General features: G+C 39.1%; 1 protein-coding gene across 4 annotated transcripts in view; it reads right to left on the reverse strand.

The window, feature by feature from the left end:
• Window positions 1-11,669: 11,669 nt before the first annotated feature.
• RNGTT (RNA guanylyltransferase and 5'-phosphatase) overlaps window positions 11,670-23,946 on the reverse strand; it is a 451,332-nt gene continuing 439,055 nt past the window's right edge. For 3 of the 4 annotated variants that reach the window (XM_075126571.1, XM_048845050.2, XM_048845047.2), the window contains 2 exons: window positions 17,610-17,733; window positions 11,670-14,569 (listed from right to left, as the gene is read on the reverse strand). In XM_075126571.1, the coding sequence (XP_074982672.1) occupies window positions 14,406-14,569; window positions 17,610-17,733 (288 nt within the window). In that variant the 3' untranslated portion in view covers window positions 11,670-14,405. The remainder of the gene's footprint in view (window positions 14,570-17,609; window positions 17,734-23,946) is intronic. The other variant, XM_048845051.2, reaches the window with a different exon arrangement.

A 23,946-nucleotide genomic window follows, 5' to 3' on the forward strand; every position in this document is an offset into this window, starting at 1 on the left:
CTCCTTTGTAGATAGCACCATGAAACAATGGTAGGTCTCGTTTACGGAGATATGCTGGGCTGGTGGTGTCACCACACTCTTCTCCAGCACTTCCCTGTATTTTTCTCAGTTGGCCTTTTGGAAGTTCCACCGCTTCTTTTTGGAACTCTTGACAACTGGGAACTGCAGCCTGATATGGATCAGTGACAGTCTGTGTTGGCTGCATGGAAAGTTATCCGAGACTTGGCATGTTTTTGGCTTAGGATGGCCATGAACTGAACTGATCCAGCACAAGTCAGGAGAGTAGTCACAATCCCATCTAGAAGAATGGAATGTGCCTCACTGCTTAGCCTCATGGATAAAGGTGAGGTCATTTTGAGATGCCCAGTTTGCAAGTTGTTCACTGTTAGCGTCAACCTCCTTATACCCCCAGTCTGTGAGATGGCTGTTGCGAAGTCTCCGACATAGACAGCTGGGTGTGGCAGGCTTGGTAGAACCTGTTGGTTCCAGCTGACACTTGGAGGTTTGTATACATTTGCCAGCCAGAAACCACCACCGGGATGGTATCACAGAATTCAGCAGACATCAGCTAAATGGCATCTGCAATATTGGACTGAACGTATGCGGCTTGGCCGGGCTTCAGGTGTACAAAACGTCAAAGCCGTCAATACTGGAATGCCCAGCTTCGGCAGTTGCCATGTGTCTCTTACAAGCAAGTCATGTCAATAGTATGTAGATGAGCAAGAACGCTGAGTAAATCACACTTGGCAGCCGACAAACCCACCACATTGAGTTGTAACACGTGTAGAGCTGGACCAACGACATAGAAGTAACAGGACTGCATGTTGGGGTTGTCAGTGACAACAGTGCTGGGATTTATTGAGCTGGTGCTCGTGGAATTCAGCTCACTGGTTGGATCATTAGCTTCCCTGACTACTGTCAGGTACTGGTGGGTGGCGCGACGAGGACGCTGATCCATTGCCCCATTGTCTTATATAGGTGCCTATTACCTCCCACCCCATCCCAATTTTTCACACTTGCTATCTGGTCACCCTAAGTAGCAGCGATAGTGAGAATTCTTCACAATGTGAGAAGAGAAGTAATCATGGGGATGACCCCGCTTGCTTAAAATTTGGGTTATTGTTTATTGAGGATCGACAGGGTGAATGCAGGCCATAGTTAACAATTCCCTGAAGATGATAAACTAACAAAAACCTAAATTACATCAAAATTACACAGACATTTGGAGAGAAAACACCCAAGCTATAAAGACAAGCCAATTGATGTTTCCAAAGATTTGGAAATGTCACAAAAAATTCTTAAATGTGGCTATACTGTCCAAGAGCAAGCATTGCATGCCTCTTACCTTGCTGCACTCTGCATTGCCAAACGTAAACAAGCTCATCTAATCGCTGAGGAGTTAATTTTACCTTCTGCTATTGACATGTGCACTGAATTGTTCAATGAGTCAGCTGCTGAAAAGTTCAAAACAGTCCTTTTTTCCAAGGATATTATGAGAGGAATACGTGCTATTTCAGAAGACATCCAATAGCAAACAACTGACCATCTTTCAGTAAGTGATTATTTGACTTTACAATTAGACGAATCTATAGATATAGCAAACCATGCCATTTTGCTGGCTTATGTGAGGCATGCATGGGATGGTGGGATTCAAGAACAATACCTATTTAGTGCAGATATGCCTACTTCCTTCTACTGCTGTTGATATATTTGGTGCACTGGATAATTATATGCCATAGGTGACATTGAGCTGGTCAAAGTGTCTTGGTATTACAACTGATGGAGGTGCTTCAATGACAGGGAAACATTTGGGAGTTGTGCAAAGAATCCTTTTGAAAGCACCCAGTGCACCATGGAAGCACTGTTTCCTGCACAGGGAGGTGTTAGCAGCTAAAGATGCGATACCTGAGCTTCACAAAACTCGTAAAGGTGTTGGGAAAATTGTAAATTATATCAGAAAGAATGTCAAGAATTCCCAGTGCTTTCAGGTTTTTCTGACAGGAACCGGATAGCGTGTATGTCCATCTGCTTTTCCATGCTGAGGTTCATTGGTTGTCCCGGGGCAAAGTTCTGTCTCATGTATACAAACTGACAAATTAGTTGGCAGCTTTTCTTGAAGGAAAAAAGTCTTGCCTGGCAGAACACTTCAGTAAGGAGACATGACGTGCTCACGTTGCATTTCTTGTAGATATATTCGAACAAATATTCAATTTGAATTATTTGAATATGTTTTTACAGGGTAGAGGGCACAATCACTTTAAGCAAACTGACAAAACTGATTGTGGTATGCAATGTTGTTTTAGCTGTGTTGGTCGCAGGATATGAGAGAGACAAGGTGGGTGAGGTAATATCTTTTATTGGACAAACTTCTGGTGGTGAGAAAGACAAGCTTTCAAGCTTACATAGATCTGAAGGAGAGCGTAGTGTGACTCAAAAGCTGGTCTCTCTCACCAACAGCTGGTTCAAAAAAAGCTGGTTCAAAAAAAGATATTACTTCACCCATCTTGTCTCACCCAGATTTAACATTTTAGCCTGGACCTGATTTAGTCTTATCTAACTGAACTTCCATTTTGTGTGTGCTGTTGTCTGGGATGCTGCTTTATTTCTCTTTATTTACAATAGGAAGTAATTGTAACAGTAACATCTCAGTAAAAGTAAAAAAGTAAAAGTAACATCTCAGATGTTATGGTTTGTTGACTTTAATGGCGATTGCTGAACATACTGTACGGGACATTAGTTGACTTGTTTTAATGAGGCACAGAATTATTGACTAGAGCTGGGCAGGAAACTTTTCCCATCATTCAAACATTGTCAAGACTTCAAAAAAATTTCCTGGTTCAAATTCGGATGAAAAGTCAAAATTTCAAGAACATTTGTGAATAAAAAAAAAATCATTTTCAGTGCAGGCCAAGTGAAACATTTCATTTAGATTTTCACCTTTTTTCTCTTTTTAAAATCTAATTAGCTGACACTTCAAAACACTAAACTGGGAGGAAAGGCAGATACGCTGGAGGGTAGGGATAGGATACAGAGGGACCTAGACAAATTAGAGAATTGAGCCAAAAGAAATCTGATGAGGTTCAACAAGGACAAGTGCAGAGTCCTGCACTTAGGACGGAAGAATCCCATGCACCGCAAGTGATTAGGGACCGAATGGCTAGGCAGCAGTTCTGCAGAAAAGGACCTAGGGGTTACAGTGGACGAGTAGCTGGATATGAATCAACAGTGTGCCCTTGTTGCCAAGAAGGCCAATGGCATTTTGGGCTGTATAAGTAGGGGCATTGCCAGCAGATTGGGGGACGTGATCGTTCCCCTCTATTCGACATTGGTGAGGCCTCATCTGGAGTACTGTGTCCAGTTTTGGGCCCCACACTACAAGAAGAATGTGGAAAAATTGGAGAGAGTCCAGCGGAGGGCAACAAAAATGATTAGGGGACTGGAACACATGACTTATGAGGAGAGGCTGAGGGAACTGGGATTGTTTAGTCTGCGGAAGAGAAGAATGAAGGGGGATTTGATAGCTGCTTTCAACTACCTGAAAGGGGGTTCCAAAGAGGATGGATCTAGACTGTTCTCAGTGGTAGCAGATGACAGAACGAGGAGCAATGGACTGAAGTTGCAGTGGGGGAGGTTTAAGTTGGATATTAGGAAAAACTTTTTCACTAGGAGGGTGGTGAAACACTGGAATGCGTTACCTAGAGAGGCGGTGGAATTTCCTTCCTTAGAAGTTTTTAAGGTCAGGCTTGACAAAACCATGGCTATGATGATATAGTTGGGGATTGGCCCTGCTTTGAGCAGGGGGTTGGACTAGATGACCTCCTGAGGTCCATTCCAACCCTGATATTCAATGATTCTATGAAAAAGTCATCTCAAATCAGAAAGCCAGAACTGTTCATTTTGAAAATGTCAGAATAAAATATTTTAACTTGTTCAGAACTTAACTATTTTTAAATCAGGAGAGTTATCAAATCCAAACCTGTTTTGTGAACAGTTTTTTTCAATCAATCAGCATTTTTGGAGAAAAAATATTAATAGAAAAATTTCCAACAAGCTCTACAATTGGCATTTGCCAATCTGCATTTTTTCACTTTAAATATGCATTAAAAAGTGATCAATAGAACCCTACACCCCAAAATGGTGTTGAGAATTATTACAGTGTGTTCACTAATGATTGACCACATCACCAACAGTGGCAAAATGAGATAATGGTGAAGTGCTTTCACCTTGCTCTATCAGTAGAAGTCGCCATACTTTGTAACACAACATACAAAAGTGAAAAGGTAGTGTGCACCAAGAATCAGCATTTTACAACAGATGTTTCTTCCATGCTGAGGATTTGTCAAATTATCTCCCTATAAGTACAAGATAGATTTCTCTAATACAGACAATGGAGGCAGTGAGAACTAGTAGCCAGAAAGGTACGTCTTGTAGAAAATGGTTTGTAATAAAGCTCAAAATGGGTTTTGTTTTCGAGTTTAACATTTAAAAAAAAATTAAGCAAAATTTGAAATGAAAATTCGTTTGAATCAAAATGTTGAAAAGTTTCATTTAGAAAATGTCTAAAAGAAATATTTAGATTGTTTCTGGAATCCTCCCCACAAACTGAGCAAATTCTGCATTTATTTTTTTTTTTTGGTTAAAAAGTTTCATACAAAATACTTTACCAAGCTCTACATGTCATTTCATGTATCCGTTAAGCACTATGCACAACTATAGCACAGTATAACAACTGTGCATTTATCATTGGCTGGGAACCACTGATCTAGGGAACTGGGGTCAGATTTCTCTGGTCCAGCTAACAGCACTAATTGCAGGACTAGAGGGGGAAGGAAGGTCAAAGGTGGCTATAAGGCAGTTTTGCATTTCCCTAATCCTGGGGCTGCAGGGGGATGGGCTAGTCCCTAATGTATGGTAGAGCTATCTTCAGGAGGCTGTAGCAACACTCAAGCCATGCCCCCTTTCCCCATACACAATTCTTTGCCAGGGTTCAGGAGGGTAGCATAGGCAGCCACAAACCAGAGGAGGATTCCCCACTGTAGAGAAAACTTCCAGTGTCTGGTTTGACTAGGTCTACTGGCTTCAGATTAATGAAGAAGGTGATTTCTTGTTAAGTAATTTTGTAAAGGTGCACAGTACTTGTAATAAATGTGTTAGCATCTGAATGAGAGAAGCTGTATTTGTTTCTCTTTTTATATGAGTAAGAGGGCACCCATCCAGTAATCTGATAGGCTGGCACAGTTTCCATTTGGTTGCAGAGGTAAAATACAAAACACTGATGTGAACAACAACAAATGGTAAAATCTAGAAACCATACCTGGTCAGTAGTAATGTTACAAACTTGAATATTTGTTCTGTCACACATTATTTTTGCAGAACACTGGCAGACTTCGCCACTCATGTGAATAAGTATTAACTACCTGCAAAATTATCACGATTCCAAAGGATTGATTTTTCTGAACAGTAACACATTAAATTTTTATTTTTTTTAAAAAGAACAAATTGCTCAGCAGCAGAAAGTAAATTATTCCAGCAAGTTGACCATTTTTAAGAGCAGAAGACTATTTAGAGATGTGAATTCTCTGCAGTTTGATGCAATCGATTTTTCCCCTTATTGTTTGAACTTTATCCTAAATGTCTTATGTTTTATATTTGAATGGTTATTTTATGTATCTCAAAACCCCATACAGTAAAGCAAAAACTTTATTAAAATAAGACCTTAGTGTATTTGTCTACACAACAAACAAACGAATGTAATAAGCATTAAAAGACACACTGAAATAACACTGAGTGCCTAACAAACTTACAAAGGAAATTCAGAGCTAAGGTCGCTTGTTCTATTCTTATCTCATCCTATTACAGTCAAATTCTGATCTTACTTACACTGAAGAAAACCCCTAATAACATCAGAGTTTAGTGAAGTTATTCTGGATTTTCATGCTTGTGGCTGGCATTCCACATGCACTGAAATACTATACACAGGTGTCAAGTATCAGAGGGGTAGCAGTGTTAGTCTGGATCTGTAAAAGCAGCAAAGAGTCCTGTGGCACCTTATAGCCTAATAGACGTATTGGAGCATAAGCTTTCATGGGTGAATACCCACTTTGTCGGATGCATGTGAAATACATATACAAATACATAGGAGTTTGTGCCTGGTTACCATGAGCTTCTGCAATCAAAACAAAGGATTGGAAATTCACGGGTTCAACAGAGCACTGCTTGGCGGGGAAGGTGGCTCTAATTCCCCTTCCTGTCCCCATCTTAAATCAGAACCATCTTCTGGCTGGGGATCACTGGAGTGTAGTGCACTCAGCACATCTCCTATGCTGGCAGAGCACTGGGAGGCAGTGGTGAAGAGCATGCAACACCAACCTTAGGTTTCCAGAGGATTCCCCAGCTGTCCCTTTGGTGCAACTTTCTGACTGCTTTGGGCTTCCTGAGTGCACAAAGCAGCTGGGAGGCCAAGGATCTGGCCCATAGTTTCAGTAGTGCGGTCCATAATGCATCACATTGCATGTATATTCACACAGCACTGAATAAACTACGAAGTCCTTTCTCAGCATGCACTTGGTTCAGAAATTTCTCTGTGTGGTGGTGTTCCAATTTAGGGATTTGACCCAAGCTTATCTCTCGTTATGACACCTTTGCTCACTGGGCAGTGAGCAGGAAATTCACTTAACAGTGGTACATACACACTTACACCACAGAGATATCTGAGTTAATGCACAGAATAATTGTGAGGAGAAGAGAAAGTTACTTACCTGTTAGTCTGCTTCTGTGAAGATATGATCCCAAATTATTCTTGCTCTTGGGCCCTGTGCTCCCTAACAAAGTGACACTAGTTCTCTGTTACTTGACCCTACAAGGCAGGCACAGTGGGGAGCAGCATGTTAGAACTTTCCTTCAGCCTGGTGGGTGCTCATCACCAATGGCCACAACCCGTCGGAGCCCTCAGGGTCTTCCCCCCCTTGCTCTCACCTTTTAATTCCTGGATCAACTTTCCTATTTATACCGCCTTTTCCACATTCCCTCCTATTGTTTGTTCCACTCACTTCTGTCACCTTGATTCAAATTAAGACTGTAAGGTTCTTCAGAGTGGTGACCATATTTTCCTATGTGTTTACACTACTCCGAGCACAACCACTCTCTGACCCTGACTGGAACTTGGCACCCTACCACAATGCTGCCGCTACACTAAGGCATTGAGTCAGAAGGGAGCCACTGCTGCATAAAGACAGACCAAATGCTCCAGGCTGTTCCTTCCGAACCAAACAGAGAAAAAGAGGGTAGAAATTTTTTTTTTAAGAGATGAATTTCAAGGCTTTCCCTCTACTCTGAAGATTAGGAAGGTGATTGCTCTGGGGACCCCGTCCATGTAACTGTCAGGATGCAGAATAAAACTGGCAGTTTCCTGTGATAATTTGCTTTTGCCTTGTCTCCTAAACTGCAGTAACAGAGGGGGGGAAATCACTGTTACCAGTAGTAAACCTATCTATGAAGGAGAACCACTAAAGTTAGAGGATTCCAAATGGCATAACACCATTGGATTCTAGCCATTCTTGAGACAGAGACCACTAAAATCAAATCAGAATTCAACTGGGAGTGGGAAAAGCATGATAGTTACAACTACATGATTTAAGATCAGCGATTTCATGACTGTTCACAGGACTAAAAACTAAAGTTTTTCAAGCACTGTAAATAATTTCAATACTTGTTTATAGTTTGGGTGAGGGTGTGTGTGACACTGGACCCCCAAAATGTCACTGGTGTCTTGGTGCAGCCAGCATTCCCTTCTCTCCTCTGTGTCTTTGAACATTCTGAAGGTCAGGCGCCCTCCACTCCCTCAGTTCCTTCCACCATCTCCCCACAATCAAGATTCCGTTAGGACTCTGAGGAAGATGGAAAGGTGGTCGGGAAGTGTGAATAGGCAGAATCCATCTCTAAGAACTCCAGTTAAAGGTAAGTAACCTTCATTTCTGCTGCATATTCCTACTCAAGGGATAGTTTGTCAACCAGTACTCCATAAATGGAAGGTGCAACTTGGAGTCCTAACTGAATAAGGATTGAAGTACTGCCTTGACAAATTAAGCATCCGATTTAGAAGCTCGGTCTAGGAAGTAATGTTTGGTAACTGTATGTAGAGAGCCCCAAATAGCAATCCCGCAGATGTCTGCAGTTGGAACAACAGGGCCTTCCAGACCAGGGCAGAATCTGCCAATCATGCCAGTAACGAAACTCAGAGTCCATGTCTGTCAAATCTGGAAGGGTGTGATGATCTGTAGGCACCATATTTCGAGGTGCATTCCTTCTTCTGATAATGGAATCTGGAGGTATATCTGTAACGTCTAGCATATTTTGATTCTTCCTTGGCCTGCAGATCTAACCTCAGAGCCAATCTTGGGTGCAACATGGAAGTAAATGGGGAAACTACAGGACATGCATATGCAAAACAGAGAAAAGCAAACAAACGTTACTGACCTCCTCCTTTTCCCTGGTGGGGACACTGAAGAAGAACAAGTAGCAGGAGCATTCCTTTTACTCTCTTAGGCAAAAAGAAAAGGAGTACCTGTGGCACCTTAGAGACTAACCAATTTATTTGAGCATGAGCTTTCGTGAGATCCGATGAAGTGAGCTGTAGCTCACGAAAACTCATGCTCAAATAAATTGGTTAGTCTCTAAGGTGCCACAAGTACTCCTTTTCTTTTTGCGAATACAGACTAACACGGCTGTTACTCTGAAACCTCTCTTAGGCAAGTAGACACTCTTTGTCTCTTGCAGATCTGGTAACTGATCTGACTGTAAATCTATGTCATTCACTTGTGCTACCATAGTAAGGGTTGGCGCCATGCGAACAGTGGATAAAGAAACTACTGCCAACCCTAGAACAACTTTCAGATCCAATGCAATTTTCAGAACTGGGAGATAAGTTTTTAGGCAAGTTTTAGGCAAAATTTGCAAATGACACTAAGCTGGGTGGGGTTGCAAGCCCTTTGGTGGACATGATGAGAATCCAAAATGACCATGACAAATTGGAGAATTGGTTTAAATTCAACAAGTTGAAATTTCAATAAAGACAAGTACAAAGTACTTCACTTAGGAAGGAAAAATCAAATGCACAACTACAAAATGGCGAATAACTGGCTAGATGGTAGTACTGCTGAAAAGGATCTGGAGGTTATAGTGGATCACAAATTGAATATGATTCAACAATGTGACAGCTGCAAAAAAGGCTAATATTGTTATGGGGCATGAACTGGACTGTCATATGTACGACCCAGGATGTAACTGTCTCACTCTGCTTGGTACTGGTGAGGTCTGAGCTGGAGTACTGTGCCCAATTCTGGAGGCCATACTTTAGGAAAGATGCAAACTGGAGAGAGTCCAGAGGAGAACAACAAAAATGACAAAAGGTTTAGAAAACCTGATCTATAAAGAAAGGTTAAAAAAACAGGGCATGTATAGTCTTCAGAAAAGAGGACAGAGTGGATCTGATCAACAGTCTTCAACTATATTAAAGGCTGTTATAAGGAAGATGGTAATCAATAGTTCTCTATGTTCAAAGGTATGACAAGAAGTAATGGGCTTAATCTGCAGCAAGGGAGATATAGGTTCAATATTAGGAAAATCTTTCTACCTCTAAGGGTAGTTAAACTCTGGAATAGGCTTCCAAGAGCAGTTATGGAATCCCCATCATTGGTGGTTTGTAAGAACAGGTTGGACAGGCACATGTCAGGGATGGTCTAAGTTTATTTGGTCCTGCCTTTGCGCAGGGGGCTGGACTTGATGACTTCTCGTGGTCCCTTCCAGCCCTACATTTCTATTAGTCTATGATTCACCCTAAGCCAGAATCTGAGTCTTTGGGTTAGGATTTGATATTCTTGGATCCAGATCATATGGATCTGAGGCATCTCCTGAATGTGACTTGTCCTTGCAAGCAGGAGCCTTTTTGTCTTGCACAAACTTTCTCAGAACTGAAGTAGATGGATCTGAAGGTTTCTCCCATGGTTTGGCTCTTACCGCAGAGGCTGGTATCAACCAAATATCTGAGCACTATAGTGTTGGATCCAATAATTTGGATATTGATTGCACCAAAGCACTGAAACTGATCCTCGGAAAGAGAGCACAGTATTATACATATTGCTCTTCTTTTTAGTCCCCAAGGTGCTAAAAGCAGACACTGGTATTTTCACCTTGAGTACAGATCTCTCACATGTATTGTATCCAGGACCATTCATAGCCAGACCTTCCTGCAGCAATAAGGCTTGCAGCCTGTTCTGGTGCTCCTTGAGCATGCTGGGGGAAAATGTGCTGCAGATAGACCACCATGAGGGAGATTGACACTCCCTGATGCATGCCAAGCATCTACTATGGGCATCCTGATCCTGGGAAAACTGCTGGACAAGAGATGCACCTACCTTTTGAAGCCAGGTCTCTTAGGTTATGTCTACACTGCGTTTTAAAAAACAGAACAGTGAGTCTAAGAGCCTGGGCTGACACTATAGCACCAAAACCAGCAGTGTAGACATTGTGGCTCGGACTGGGGCTCGGGCTCTGAAACCCACTCCCCCATTATGAGCTTCAGAGCCTGAGCATCTACACAGCTGTTTTTAGTGCTGGGAGCTCAAGTCTGTGGACCAGGGCTCTGAGACTCACTCGTGAGGGTTTTAAAATCAACCCACCACAGATCCAGTAGTGAGAACTAAAGATGTATCTACTATCTATGCTAAGAATAAAACCTTTTTTCCTTTAATAAGTTTACCGCTAAAACTAATACTGAAAACTACACTAAAAGTAAAACTACACTAAACAAAGACATTAAATTATTCTTGAGTGAAGGCTCCAGATCCAATTGGATACAGAGAGGCTAATATCCATCTGCGGCTGCATTTGGAAGGAACTGAGGCAGCAGAGGGTGCCACTCCCCCTTCTATAACCTCACCTCCAAAATGTTCAGGAAGGAAGAGGGAAGGGATAGCAGGGGTGCACAAGTGCTCTGACAAGCACTGCTGTGAGCAGATTCCACCTCTTGAGCTGCATCAGCTAGCACACCCTATGAGTTGGAATATGCATCCAAAGAAGTAGTGTCACAGAGAGAAATATGTGAAGGTATCTGGAACACAGTAAGACAAGGTTTAATTTGGGGACTTTATTTATTTTACTGGCTTAACACAATATAGGAAGATGGAACATGTACTATTGCAAAACATTCAAAGCCTACATAAAATTATTCAGTGTTTCATGCATCCCCAAACATGTATTTCTTAGTATCCAGTGAGAATTTAACTGGAGTGGGGGAATACTGAATTTTGTTTGGTCTTTTTGTATAGTAGATGTTTACATAAATAATTAATAATGTAATATATGTTAGCACATTATAAAAAGTTATTCTGATTGACCAATTCCTCGGTTCCCTCTCAGGCAGTAAGAATGGAAAACTCTGCTTTAAAAAAATATTTATCATAGCCAAGAGCTATATCACATATTGGCTCTCGGGGAATGCTTATGCATAGGCTTTCTAGCCCACAGAGTTCAACCTCTGACCTCTGAAAATCATGTAAAATTCTTTTGTTTGAATCTTGAGTATTGGTTGAGTACCCAGTTGCTGGCAGTGGGATGGATGGATATCGTAAGCATAAACAATTAGACCACTAGCACAAGTAAATGAACGTCCATTCTTTTAAACCATTGACTTTATTAAAATACTTCATACAGAGTTTGCAGAGGAACATACTGACATTTTCAGAGAACTCCATTGAAAACAAAATGTAACTGTACATGTACTATTTAACAAATAACAACTTAGAGGATGGGTTCATACTCTATATCCTAAGAGCAGACAGTTGAGTTTTTCTCAGGTTTTTTGGCACAGGCTCTTCCTTTCCCCCTTGACTCCTATCTCAGAATATCCAGTAGCAGAGAGCAGGGTCTCATACTACAAACAAAAACAAACAAACAAACAGCTGGTCCAAGTGGAATTCCATTGTTTTCATCTGCTTCTTCACTCTACTCTTCCCAGTACCTTTTTTTAAAAAAAAAAAAACTTTGTCCAGAAAACCTAAGATGATCAGCCTCTTTCAAAGGCTACAGAGCTGCAGTGCAGGAAGAAACTTCAAGTCAAATCTGAGCAGAGATCTCCCAAACCATCAGAACATCTCTGAATGTCTTTACAATTCCTTCAATATTTTCCAATTTTAAAAACTGAGTGGAAAAAACAGTACTGTCAAAATATGCTAAGGGGAACAGTGCATTCATGAACTGGGTGGAATGCACGTCGAGGGCAGGCTACAACGCACTAAAGAAAATGACAAATGATAAACTTTAAAATTCTGTTGAAATAAAGAGATGGAGGGTGGGAAGGGGAAGAGAGGAAATAATCTGGATAAATATTTAAAACAAAATGCTCTTTTCACACATCTCATTCTCAGTTAAAGGTTGCAATTACCATAGACATTTAAACAGCACTAGAGATTGTTGATAAAATATATGTCATCACTTAACTCAACAGTACGGCTGTAAGTCTGGGGAAGAATACAACGAAGACTATGTGGAAAAGAAATGTACTGTTGTTTCCATGAAGGATGAATTGAGGTTGCATAGGTTTTCACATGAAATTCATAAGGTTGTTTTGGGGAGATAATTTTTCAACCTTGCATAGGTGATATATCTGTTATAAAGATAATAACTGGAAAGTATGTATGGTTTAAACATGAGCTTTGATGAACACATTTTTTCCTCAAGTTTTACTGCAGCAAAAAAAGCAACTTTTTAAACCTCTTCAGTGCCCTAACACATCTATGTAATATCCCAGGAAAGACACATTAGGATTACCATGTGAATGATACAGTGTATGTTTATCCACACTGAAACAATTGGAGGAGCCTCCCACAAAGCATAGCCCTAAAGTTTCCATATAGAAAAAAATACTGTATGAGTTAACTTTATTTACAAACATTAAAACTCATTTAAATATAAACGATTTTGGATCATTTATTATATCAAATGAAATTATGTTAGTTAACCAGACTGTTGAATGAATGGATCACCCACATTTATACTTATACTTATTTATCAATAACAGTATAGCCAAACACCAGCTTATTAACTGTGTAGAAAACTTTAAAACGGCATTTTTATAATTACTTTTGTTTCTAGTTAGTTCAAATGCAGAGCAATGCCTCCATATGTCTATTAGAATGCAGCTTTTCCATCTTAATTGAGTGAACAACTTCCAGTTGTACTGCAGCAAGAGCCATTAGGATATTTGTTTCATCATTGGGTATAACAGAAATAAAGTCAGCGGATTAGAATACCGTCACAGGACAACTGATTGCTGCTTTGAAAATTAACGTCTTGGTATTCAGCATGTTAATTTCCACCAATAAATATCTTGCCTTTGCCCTGCTTTTATCTAAAAACAGGAGGCCCTTTTCCTGTGACAGGGCTCTATTCCATTGGCATTACCTCCTCATCAAAGATGTTGTCTGGCATTTCTTTTGCCATTTTGCACCTGGGTCTAAGACAACATCATTAGTACTGGATATTACTCTTGCATATCACAGTGAGGTGTACCTTTACGTATTATTTATAATGGCTTCACTGTGGAGAACTAAACCCTGTATTAGAAATGGTCTCAAAACAGAGACCTTAATACTAGGGATTTCATGTGTGTTCCTTATCTACAGATAAACTTAAAATGCAGAGCTAAAATTGACCCTAAAATTAGGCGTGTGACTTCAAATTGAAATGAAATGAAATGGAAACAAAACCAAAACCCCCACGACCACCCAGCACATTTCCTTTAGAAAGGATGCTATTTACAACAATAAAGATTCAGTTCTTTAATATTTTAACAAAAAACCCAGCTAATTTTAAAATTAGTAAACCTAATAAGGTTTTTTTAAACCAATACAGTGCACAAACAACATTGCTGCTTGTTCTTGAACATGAGTTTCAGAAATGTAGGAACACTAAGATAAATTATACCAAGGGTGACAAATCTGAACTAATTAAATAATAAGAAAGAAAAAGAAACACCACTATATTTGAAACACAGATTCTAAAAAGTACAGTGTTTCAATGTTTTCTCACAGTTCCAGATTGCTAACATTATAAATTAAAGGTGAAAGATATCCATGTATAAACAAGGCAGCTTTCCACTGATTCTATACTGTTCTTGTCTAAACCTTTGGATATTTCAATCTTCAAATCTTCAAATCCCACAAAGTAAGGTTGAATTTGCCAGTTACAAAAAGAATGTCGGTTCATGATGTGGCATTTGAAAAAAATGCATCTAGATATTTACAGGATGCATAGAATGACTTTTTTGCAAATGTTTTTTAATCCACACACATTTTCATTTCACCTTCTGCAGATTTGTAAACAACATGCTATTCATTCGGACTGTGGCCTTAGGTTATGGTGCGTGGTCTTTTGGGAGGAGGTGGGGGCATGAGTTCAGCGTCAGGATCCAGGTGATGTTTTTGCATCTGTCCTTGAGAAGCTGCTGTACACCTATCAATGAACTCAAACAACATTTCCTTTGTGACTGGATTTTGGATGCTGTTACACACAGCTGGGAACAAAGAACACATTTTGACGTTATTTAACTGATGGGCTGCATGCAACACTTGAGCAATTTGATCCTGTATTTGCAAAATAAATGATAGTATTTGGCACAAATGTTCAGCTTTGAACATATATTTTATAGAACTTTTGTGTTAGGGATGAAATTACTCTACTTTGCTCACAAACAGCTGAGGACTACAGAGAGTAAAGAACTGCTGTCCCAACAGGCATCTAGTCTAGCCTTCTAGTCTAAAGAATAATTCTTTGTCAAAAAGTAAAATTAAATCCAATATACATGTGAGAAATTAGCACATTACTTAGGCAAGTAGTAGCAACAAAGCTCTTGTGCAATGTGTCTTCTGGCTCTGAAGCTCTACCTAAATCATAACAGGTAGGAATACATGATTTTATCCATTTTGACAAACTTGGAACTGAAATAGCTAAGTCTTTGGATTTTTCACCAAATATCAAACAATTTATGAAAAGGCTTGATTCTGAAATAAATATCTTTTTATCATTTTGCCTGTGCAACCTGATCTCATCTTATGAAATATGGGACTTAGGAAAAAAGACTAGAAGCAAGATATACTGATTTAAGGTGGAATTCCATGACTAGCTGGGACAAAAATATAAGATAAGGCTATAAAAGATTTTGAGAGATAGTATGAGGAAGATCAGCTATACTACAGAGGCAGTTTTGTGAGGAAGAACAATTGTTACTCTTTTGAGCCCTGAGATCTATTAAAGAAAATGAGTAAACTTCTCTCCCTCAACTGATATAAAGTAAAATCATCTTCATGACTAGCAATTAAAAATATGGTTTCATGGGCCACTGAAGATATTCTTTTCATACCACTGTAATTCTGGAAGCATGCACAATGTGAATGTAACATGAATAAAACCGTCCCTAATATCAATGGTTTTTATAATTAAGAACATTTTTGGTATAAAGGTGCTTTTTAAAAAGTTCTTCTGTATGCATCAGTATTAGTCCATTTAAACACAGTATTATAATGAAAAGTAGCTAGCCTTGCCAAAAAAAACAAAAAATTACAAAAATAAAAAAGTTAATGCCCCAGCAAGCCTGTGCTGGTAAATTTGTGTGACCATTTTTAAAGGATAACCAGGACTAATGGGATAAAAAAAAATCACAATTTTTTAAAAACCTTTTTTCAACTGGAAAAGTCTAAAAAGAAAAAAGTTCAAAAAGGGAAAGATGTAGCACACTCTCACTTTATTTTAGCTTTACTATTTCTTTCCAGCTTTTTTCAAATGTGGAAAAAGCTGGGTCTCTCCTCCTCACCAAAGACCTTTTCCAATGGGGAAAAGTTAAGAAAGGAGGGGAGGGAACCTATCAAAACTCCAAAACCAACTTTTTTCAACAACTGAACCAAAAATGCAATTTTTCCTCATAGATTTTTTTTATTTCATTGTAAAAAATGATTTCCCATGAGAAGTTTCTTTTTTTTCTTCCCTTTTCCTTTCTTTTTTTTTTTTTTTTTTACAAAAACCTCTCTCTCTGTGTATATTTGGTGAGAAAACTCGTCAGAAAAAAAATGTCAGACAGCTCTAGCAGAGCTGAAGAAGAGGAAAGCTGTGCATGCTGGGAGTGGAGGAAGGAAGAGGAAAAGTTGCTGTTGCTTGGAAGTAGGGGAGGGGGCGGGGGCAGGCCAAAGGAAAAGAGGTTGTTGAAGCAACTGGGAGGAAATGCTGGTGCTGATGGGGAAAAACTTTAGGAGGTGGAACAGTGGTATCTCTTCTTTAGTGGCCCATCCCTCTTTCCCTCTTGGTGGTGCGAGGGCTGCAGGAGATGCACAAAGCTGCTACGGTGGTGGAGCTGCTTGAATTCTGAGGTGTCTCCCAAAAGGCACCAGCAGTCCTACTGTCACTTGATCAAATGGCTAATTTCAATTTGCTCATCCAAACAATTTAATTTCACTAGATTATCAGAAATTCACATGGGTGAAATAATTTTAAAGAAAAAGTAGCAATATACATATGCCTCCTGGAAAGCTTAGTAGTTCTGAATACCATGTTTAAGTTTATGATACCACCAAAAATGCCAGTTCAGTATGACTATTGTTACTCATATTATTCCAACATATCTTTATTTAAACTCATTCATTCCACCTGAAAGAAAATTGCTCTTTTGCATTTTCAGAGGATTCTTTTTTTATTGTCTATAGGAGACTCTGAAGGTGTCACAACCCTATAAGGACAACTTTTTTTCATAGCGTTCATTTGCTTTACTCTCTATTGTTTGTAATACTATTTTAGGAGCTTGAAATTACATTTTATCCTACTAATTTTGTCTTCCATCTGGCAAACAATGATCTTGAATAGAGCTGAAATTATCATGGCTTTTTTTGTTAACAAATTCAACTTATGTAGCATGTTGATGTGCCAAAGTATCTTTCTTTGTGCATCAGCACAAGTCAACATAGAATGGGAATAGTATTTGTTAGTTAACTGTGTTGTAGAGCTAAGACAACTATATTTTGGGGGAGTCTCACATAAATGCATACCGTTAGAATATATTTGACTAAATATGGTCCCAATTCTGCAAAGAACTCACACACATTTACTTCACACACGACAGAGGAAATCATGGCTTCAGTGAAGTAACTGGTATGTCTACACTGCAATTAAAAACCCATGGTTGTCCCGTGTCAGCTGACTTAGGCTGAGCTCAAACATCTACACTGCAATTAAACATTCCCTTAACCTGAGCCAGCCGGCACATAACAAATGGGAGTGTAGCCTATTTGATTTCACCCAGTGAGTAAGTCCCATTAAAGCCACTGGGATTACTTGTGGTGTATAAAGTTAAGGCACATATATAAGTCTTTGCAAGACCAGGTTATAGTGGAAAAACACAGCCTCCTAAACTAGATATTGAGAATACAGACCATTTTCCCTCATTAAATTAGAACAATGTTAAGGCAGATGAAATTCTGGGACTAAATTTTCTGCCAGAGTCCATTTAACCAAGTTTACTGAAATGGTAAAAAGGAAATGTGTGTGCAAAAGTAAGTTATTCTACTCACCTAGGGCAGTGTTGTAAGCATTTGGAAAGCTTTTGTCTATTCTCTGCCTCATGAAGACCCAGCTGTTGTTCTCAAATTTGCACTCTATAATCTTATTGTCGTACTGTTTCAGTTCTCTTGTCACCTGTTTTAAAAAAAAAGTTTAAAGATAAATGTATTTTATTAAATTAGTTTAAAGGCATTGTTCCTTCAGGTTGTGATAGATAATGGAAGGCCAAACATTGCCCTAAAATTCATCAGGAACAGTTCTTCATCCTACACCTAAAGTTACATTTAGCTGAATATCTTAACATCTCCAATGTACACATGCTCAGCTACTTGACATTTTAAAAATACTTTTGAAATCTGTTGTCAATATATGGCAATTATATTATGCTAAAACATCAGCTACTCTAGGGAAAAAAAAATCAACCAGTACAAATGTCCCAAATGCAAATAGGTTTCCATGGGGATGAACTGCTTCCTGTATAAATGCTACTGCCAGCCTAAGTGTATGAAATGCATTATCTGTGTTTCCATCAACCTTCATTGTTAAAGGTCTCAAAGCCAAACATTAGGTTTCAATACCAGAATTAGCTTATAAAAAATATTCCACTCTTTACATTTTTAGAGATTATTTTCTTTTAAAAATAAAGTAAATTCTAACTCCAAAAATTACATGGGTTTTTAAATCACACATGTTCTAAATATCCTTCAGGCCTCTTTTCTCCATTCATTCATAGATTTGTCAGCAAGCAGCTGATACCGTGAGCTATTTGTCTTTCTATTAGATGATGCTGAATGATTTGGAGATTTTTAGTTCAATGTGTACTATTCTTCCTGTTTATTTTGGATACTTCATCCTATGCATCTTAACCTATGATAAAATGCAAAATGCCCAAGTAACCATGGCAACTTGAGAACTTTATCTAATGCTTTAGCAACTATTTTCCAATATACTGCAGTTTGTGCCAAGAAGCCTCTTTGTACGTAGAAATCTGTATTTAACTGTTAGTTTTGTGTTTAGCTCTGTTATAGTTTTCAAATCAAATGCTAGTCAAGGTAATATCACAACTGTGATGCAGTCTTTTATGGGTACGGTAATTACTTTTCCTTACAGTAAAGAGGACTGGTTATTTCATTAGCAGAAATTTGCATTTCTACTGTCTATCCACTTACCATCACTGACACAGGAATTTACTGCTGTTCAGGGATACAGACTTTGAAGAAGGCCAGGAAAGTCCTTGGAACAATTAGTAGGTGTGCAGTGAAAACTCTCAAACATATTTTGGACTAATTTCTAGATAAAGGCAATTAATCTGCCAATCTGAGTCCCAAATCTGGATTACCCCATTTGCAATATAGGACAAGTCTAACCTTCAAATTCTAAAAATGCAACCATCAACACTTGTTCAGCATTTATTCTGACTATGCTATTAATTTCAGGAGAGGAGGCTCTTGGATTTTACGTGTCAAGTAAAAGTGACACTATGAGACAATTTAGCTAAACTGCTTAATTTAGGCCAGTCAAGTCATGAAACTTTACCATAAAAAAGTCAGCTCTAGCACTCCATGTCTCAAACTCATTTATTTCTTTTTTAAAAAGAAGTAATCCTTCTGCTGACTACAGATACTTTTAAAAACCATTTAACTGCTATAACAAGCTTTGTGACTGTTGGTGGTCACGTGGATTAGGGGAGACATCTCCTATCCTGTTTGCAAGATTAACTGATCCCCTAATTTGCCTGTCTTTCCATTTTTAGCACATTTCCTTATACGGTATCTTAGTTCACTATACATGTATTAAAAGTGATATTCCAACCAGATGTTCAAGTAACACAGACTCATTTAACATTTATATTTCATTAGGTGTGTTCAGGAAAACACAACATCCTTTTCTAATCCACTGTGGATGTTTAAACACAGGAAGAAACTTTTGGCTGCGTAATGATTTGGAAAGTATATTATAACAATAGCTGCCAAGGAAAAAAATTATTTATATGCTCCTTTTTTCTGATGAAGCAGGAAGAAGAATCACCTGCTAGAGGCAGAGAGATATTCAACTCTAGTCAGTGACTTTCACTAACTAGCAATCTCAGTAAGCCTTTGTCATATAGTTTATCATTATTCTAGTGTTCAGAGGCTCAGAATAGCAATAAATTATGTGGTTGCTCTATGTGACTGTGGCAATTAAGCAGTATTATTAACTCTCTGTATGCTTGCTTGGCTACTCATTAGCAATCTGGAAGATAGATCTTTCCAGAAAATGCAAACACCTGCCAATGCACTGAGCTAAATGCTTTTAGAAAACTGCTGATCACAGTCTTCGCAAGTTATAGCAATGATCTTAGCAAGTAAGGAACATTGCAGTTACCAGTCCACGATTAAATGACCTTGGTCTTGTAAAAGCACCTATCTTAATGTGCAGGCACATTTTCTTTTAGAAGCTGTTGAACATTTTATCAAGAGTACAGAAAGTACTCTGAGCACAATATACATGTTCAGCATTAACAATGCTGAAAATACCAGTGTACCACAATCATTCTAGGCTTCTCAATATGTATGTGTTTGGAGAGGATTGAAAAAGTCACAGAACAATTCCTTAGTAATCACTGTAAACAAGCTTTGTTGCAAATATGTCACAGTTCAGGGCAACTGCACCTGTGTTTCCCCGCAGTCATCCAGCTCTCAGCTTCCAGCTCCCCAGATGTTGCCTCTCTTGGGTGAGGAGACCCACTTCTCACTCTCTTTTAACCAGGGTATGTCCAGGCTGCAGTTCCCTGTCTTCACTGTGTATTTCCCAGCAAAGACAGGCTGCCTAAACAGATCTGCTTGCTTTTCCTTCAGAGACTGATAACAGGGTGATTTCTGCAGATATAAGGTACCTCAAAGTTCTCTCTAACCTACTTTATTCTTCAGGTACAAGCATTACAGAGAAAACATATTAAAAACAGTAAAAGAACCTTCTTGCATGCTAAGAAGCTTACCAGAGTTCACGCTAACATGGATTCTGGTATGCCCAGTCCTCCCAACTCTACCTTAAGGATTGGGGCCCTCCATGGACTGGGGTCCTGGGAATTTGCTGGATCAGGAAGAAGCCTTGAGTCCATTTAAATCCAGTCTTTTCATCCCCGAACCCTTTCTTTGCCTCTCTGCCCCTGGGAATTCCAGTCTGAACTAGTGTGTGTGTGGATATCTCCAGGGGGAAGGCCTCAAAGGCACATAACAGAGAAGTTCATTAGCCTCATCACTCTCTACTAGAGAAGGTACATAAAATGCCACAATACCACATACACAATTGCAATTTTAATACAAAATACCACCAAAGACTGTTTTGGATATTGTCAATCTGCCACAATCACTTCATGTATCACTCGCAACCATTTCCTGAAGTGGTGATTAAGACTAAATGTGGTCTGGGAGGCACCAAAATGTAACTCATCCCTCACCAGAATCCCTTCTCCCTCACCAAGCTTTTTCCTAGCAGTTGAGAGTGAGAGATTAAACTTCCCTCCTAGTGGGAAACAGAGTGACATATTGCACATCCTGCCCCCAGGGGTCTCTCTCTAGTCTCCCTTCTTGGCTTTGTGTTCCTCCATCCTTCCCCCACTCCCACCTCTACATATTGTAGAGGAAATCTGAGAAACTTATCATTCCACTTCTTGAAAGCGAGTTTTGGCAGTTGTTTGTTCCAGCTTGTGCTGGATGGGACAAGGGGGAAGATGTCTCAGCTATGATAGGATTGGGGTTGAGTGCTGAACAATTTGCTCAGCAGTGAGATTCATTGTATGAGCTGCTGGTGCTCTTAACCCAGTGATGATAAATCTGTGGAACCAGAGCCAGTTCTGACAATGCTTCCAAACCTGTTGCAGCCATACGGGTCTGCCAGATTATGGGGCCACCACACCCATTCTAGTGCAATGTGCTGGAGAGAAAGAGCAACTTCATGCCAACAAAGCCCTTTGGGGGGGATAATCAGTATGTTTCTCCCTCCATCCCAGCCCAGACTGGGACAGACTACATGGTCTCCCTCCCCAGTGAACAGAAAACCACCATCCACTATTCTTGTAACTGTCCCCACAATCACAAACCTCAATTTGTACATATTTCGTAGTCTATATTCCAATGCACAGTGAACTCACCTGGCACTATATAGGGGTTGGGAATAGGTACGGGTATGGAGGACAGGTGATCACACACTGAATCTTAGTCCTGGCATATAGGTGCCCAATTGAATAGCTTTGCAGGGGACTCCAAATTTGTTTGAACTGTACCTGTTTGGAACCCAGTACTCAGTGGCCTCAAATTTGGAAGTTTCCATCAAACTAAGGACTCCATGGAGCCTCCCTTAATCACTAGTTCCCTAGAATATTTTCAGACAGCTAATGGAAATTTGGATCCCACAATACCACATGAATCAGTGTCATGGAATAAATAGATTCCTTTAAAGTTCAGCAAATTTAAGGTAATCCTGTTAGCTCATATAGAATAAAAAAGCATAACTTTTTCCTTTCATTATGTTGAAAAGCTTCCCCACTAACTGCGCTATCTAATGTAGTCCTTTAATAAAGAAGTGCTGTTCTCTTTACAAAAACAATAGCATCTAGCATTTATGTATCGCCTTTCATGCAAAAGGAACCTGAAGTAGGAAAGAAACTGAAATATCAACTACACATACTTCCATCTACCACTGCAATGCAGCCATTTCTGAGGTAAAGTACATACAGCAACATTATACAGCAATTTAGGACATGTGAAAAATAATGTATCCAACTGAAAATACAGAAGGGAAAACATTTAGGTAACCAGACAGTAATTATTTCTACTGCTTTGAATACTGCCACAGTATCTGTTATGACCACAAATGGTCAAAATTTCTGTTTTACGTCTCATTCAAAAGAGCACCTGCAGCCATGCAGTGCCTCTTGGTACCATGCTAGAGCACAGATTCGGTAATGAGTCAGGGATAATTTCACCATAGTGAATCACCACATTGTTCCTACAACTGTTGCATGTTCTCATTCAAATAGTAATCCAGCCCTGCTTAGTTTGTGAGATGATGGGATCATGGCAAAGTTGCCATTATATGTAATTTAGTTATTGAAAAATCATTGTTTATTTTATATTTTAAAGCAGTTAAGCAAATATTCAGACCTTTGGTTAAAATGGAAAAGTTATGATTTTTTTAAAATCATCATCTATTTTTTCCAGTTTTCCAATTTTTAGTTTTTTTGTAAAAAAATGTAGAGAAAATTTTATATCACAACAAGAAACACATGAGGTTACATATTTCATTAGAGTTCTGTGTTCAATGCAATTATGACAAATCATTTTTTAGGAAAACAATCTACTTTAAGGAGACACTGAGGCTGCCAAGAAAACATTTTAAAAATTCTATTTAGAAATATGTTTTTGTTCATATCATTTTGTCTTTGTACTTTTACCCTCATTCTTTATTACCAAAAACATCTGCAGGACTAAAAAACGGTTGTTTATAAGTTCAGCAGTTTCTGTTGCTTATTCCTTGCCTGAAGTCATCATCTTATTTGTGATATTCCAGTAGAAATGATTGTGATGTTAGAGTAAGAAGATGATGATTTCCACAGAGGAATAAGCAGGAGCAGCAGCTGAATTCTTAAGAAATAAAGGGGTTTTTTAACATGTAATTTCTTAGTAATATGGAATAAGAAGAAAACAGAATACACAGACAGAACAGTTAATAAATATAATGGCTTTCCAAGTTTTCCAAGAGGCATTGCTCCACACGATATGAGCATTATTCTTTTCCTATGTAAATGAACAAATAGACACATTAATAATATTCACTCACAATCCATTAGCTGGATTGCAGAAAAGCTGGCATATTTTGCCATATAGAGCTGGTCTTAGCACTTTTGGCCTGTGAAACAATCCCCTCCTCACTGCAAATGTAAGTGATTCTTATCCACCCGCATTATACTACTATGAACAAAGTGAGAAAGATAGCTCTTTAGCACATGTCCAAAATTAACTGAATAACTCTCTGATGGAGAGTGTGAGAAACCTTCAGGTCATCCCCAGACTCTTGCTTCAGGAAAAATGGAGCCCAGCAGCTAGTGCTTGGGTCAGGGCATTCTTGAGACATTTAACAAAGTTTTCAAGGGAAAATTGTCCAAAGAATCTGAGAGATGTGAACACCTCAGCCATTGGAAGATTTTGGCTATGTTCAGGCATCAATGACAGCACAGGGGATGAGGCGGGAAATATGCAGACCAACTTTTGCCTTTACAGTTGGTGATCTCTTCAGTGAGGCAGGGCAGAACTAATGCAGCCTCAAATCCTGGTTTCTCCACCACTACCAAACTTGATATGGTTGTAC

The sequence above is a fragment of the Caretta caretta genome, chromosome 3 (assembly GCF_965140235.1).
Source record: "Caretta caretta isolate rCarCar2 chromosome 3, rCarCar1.hap1, whole genome shotgun sequence".
Lineage (NCBI taxonomy): Eukaryota > Metazoa > Chordata > Testudines > Cheloniidae > Caretta > Caretta caretta.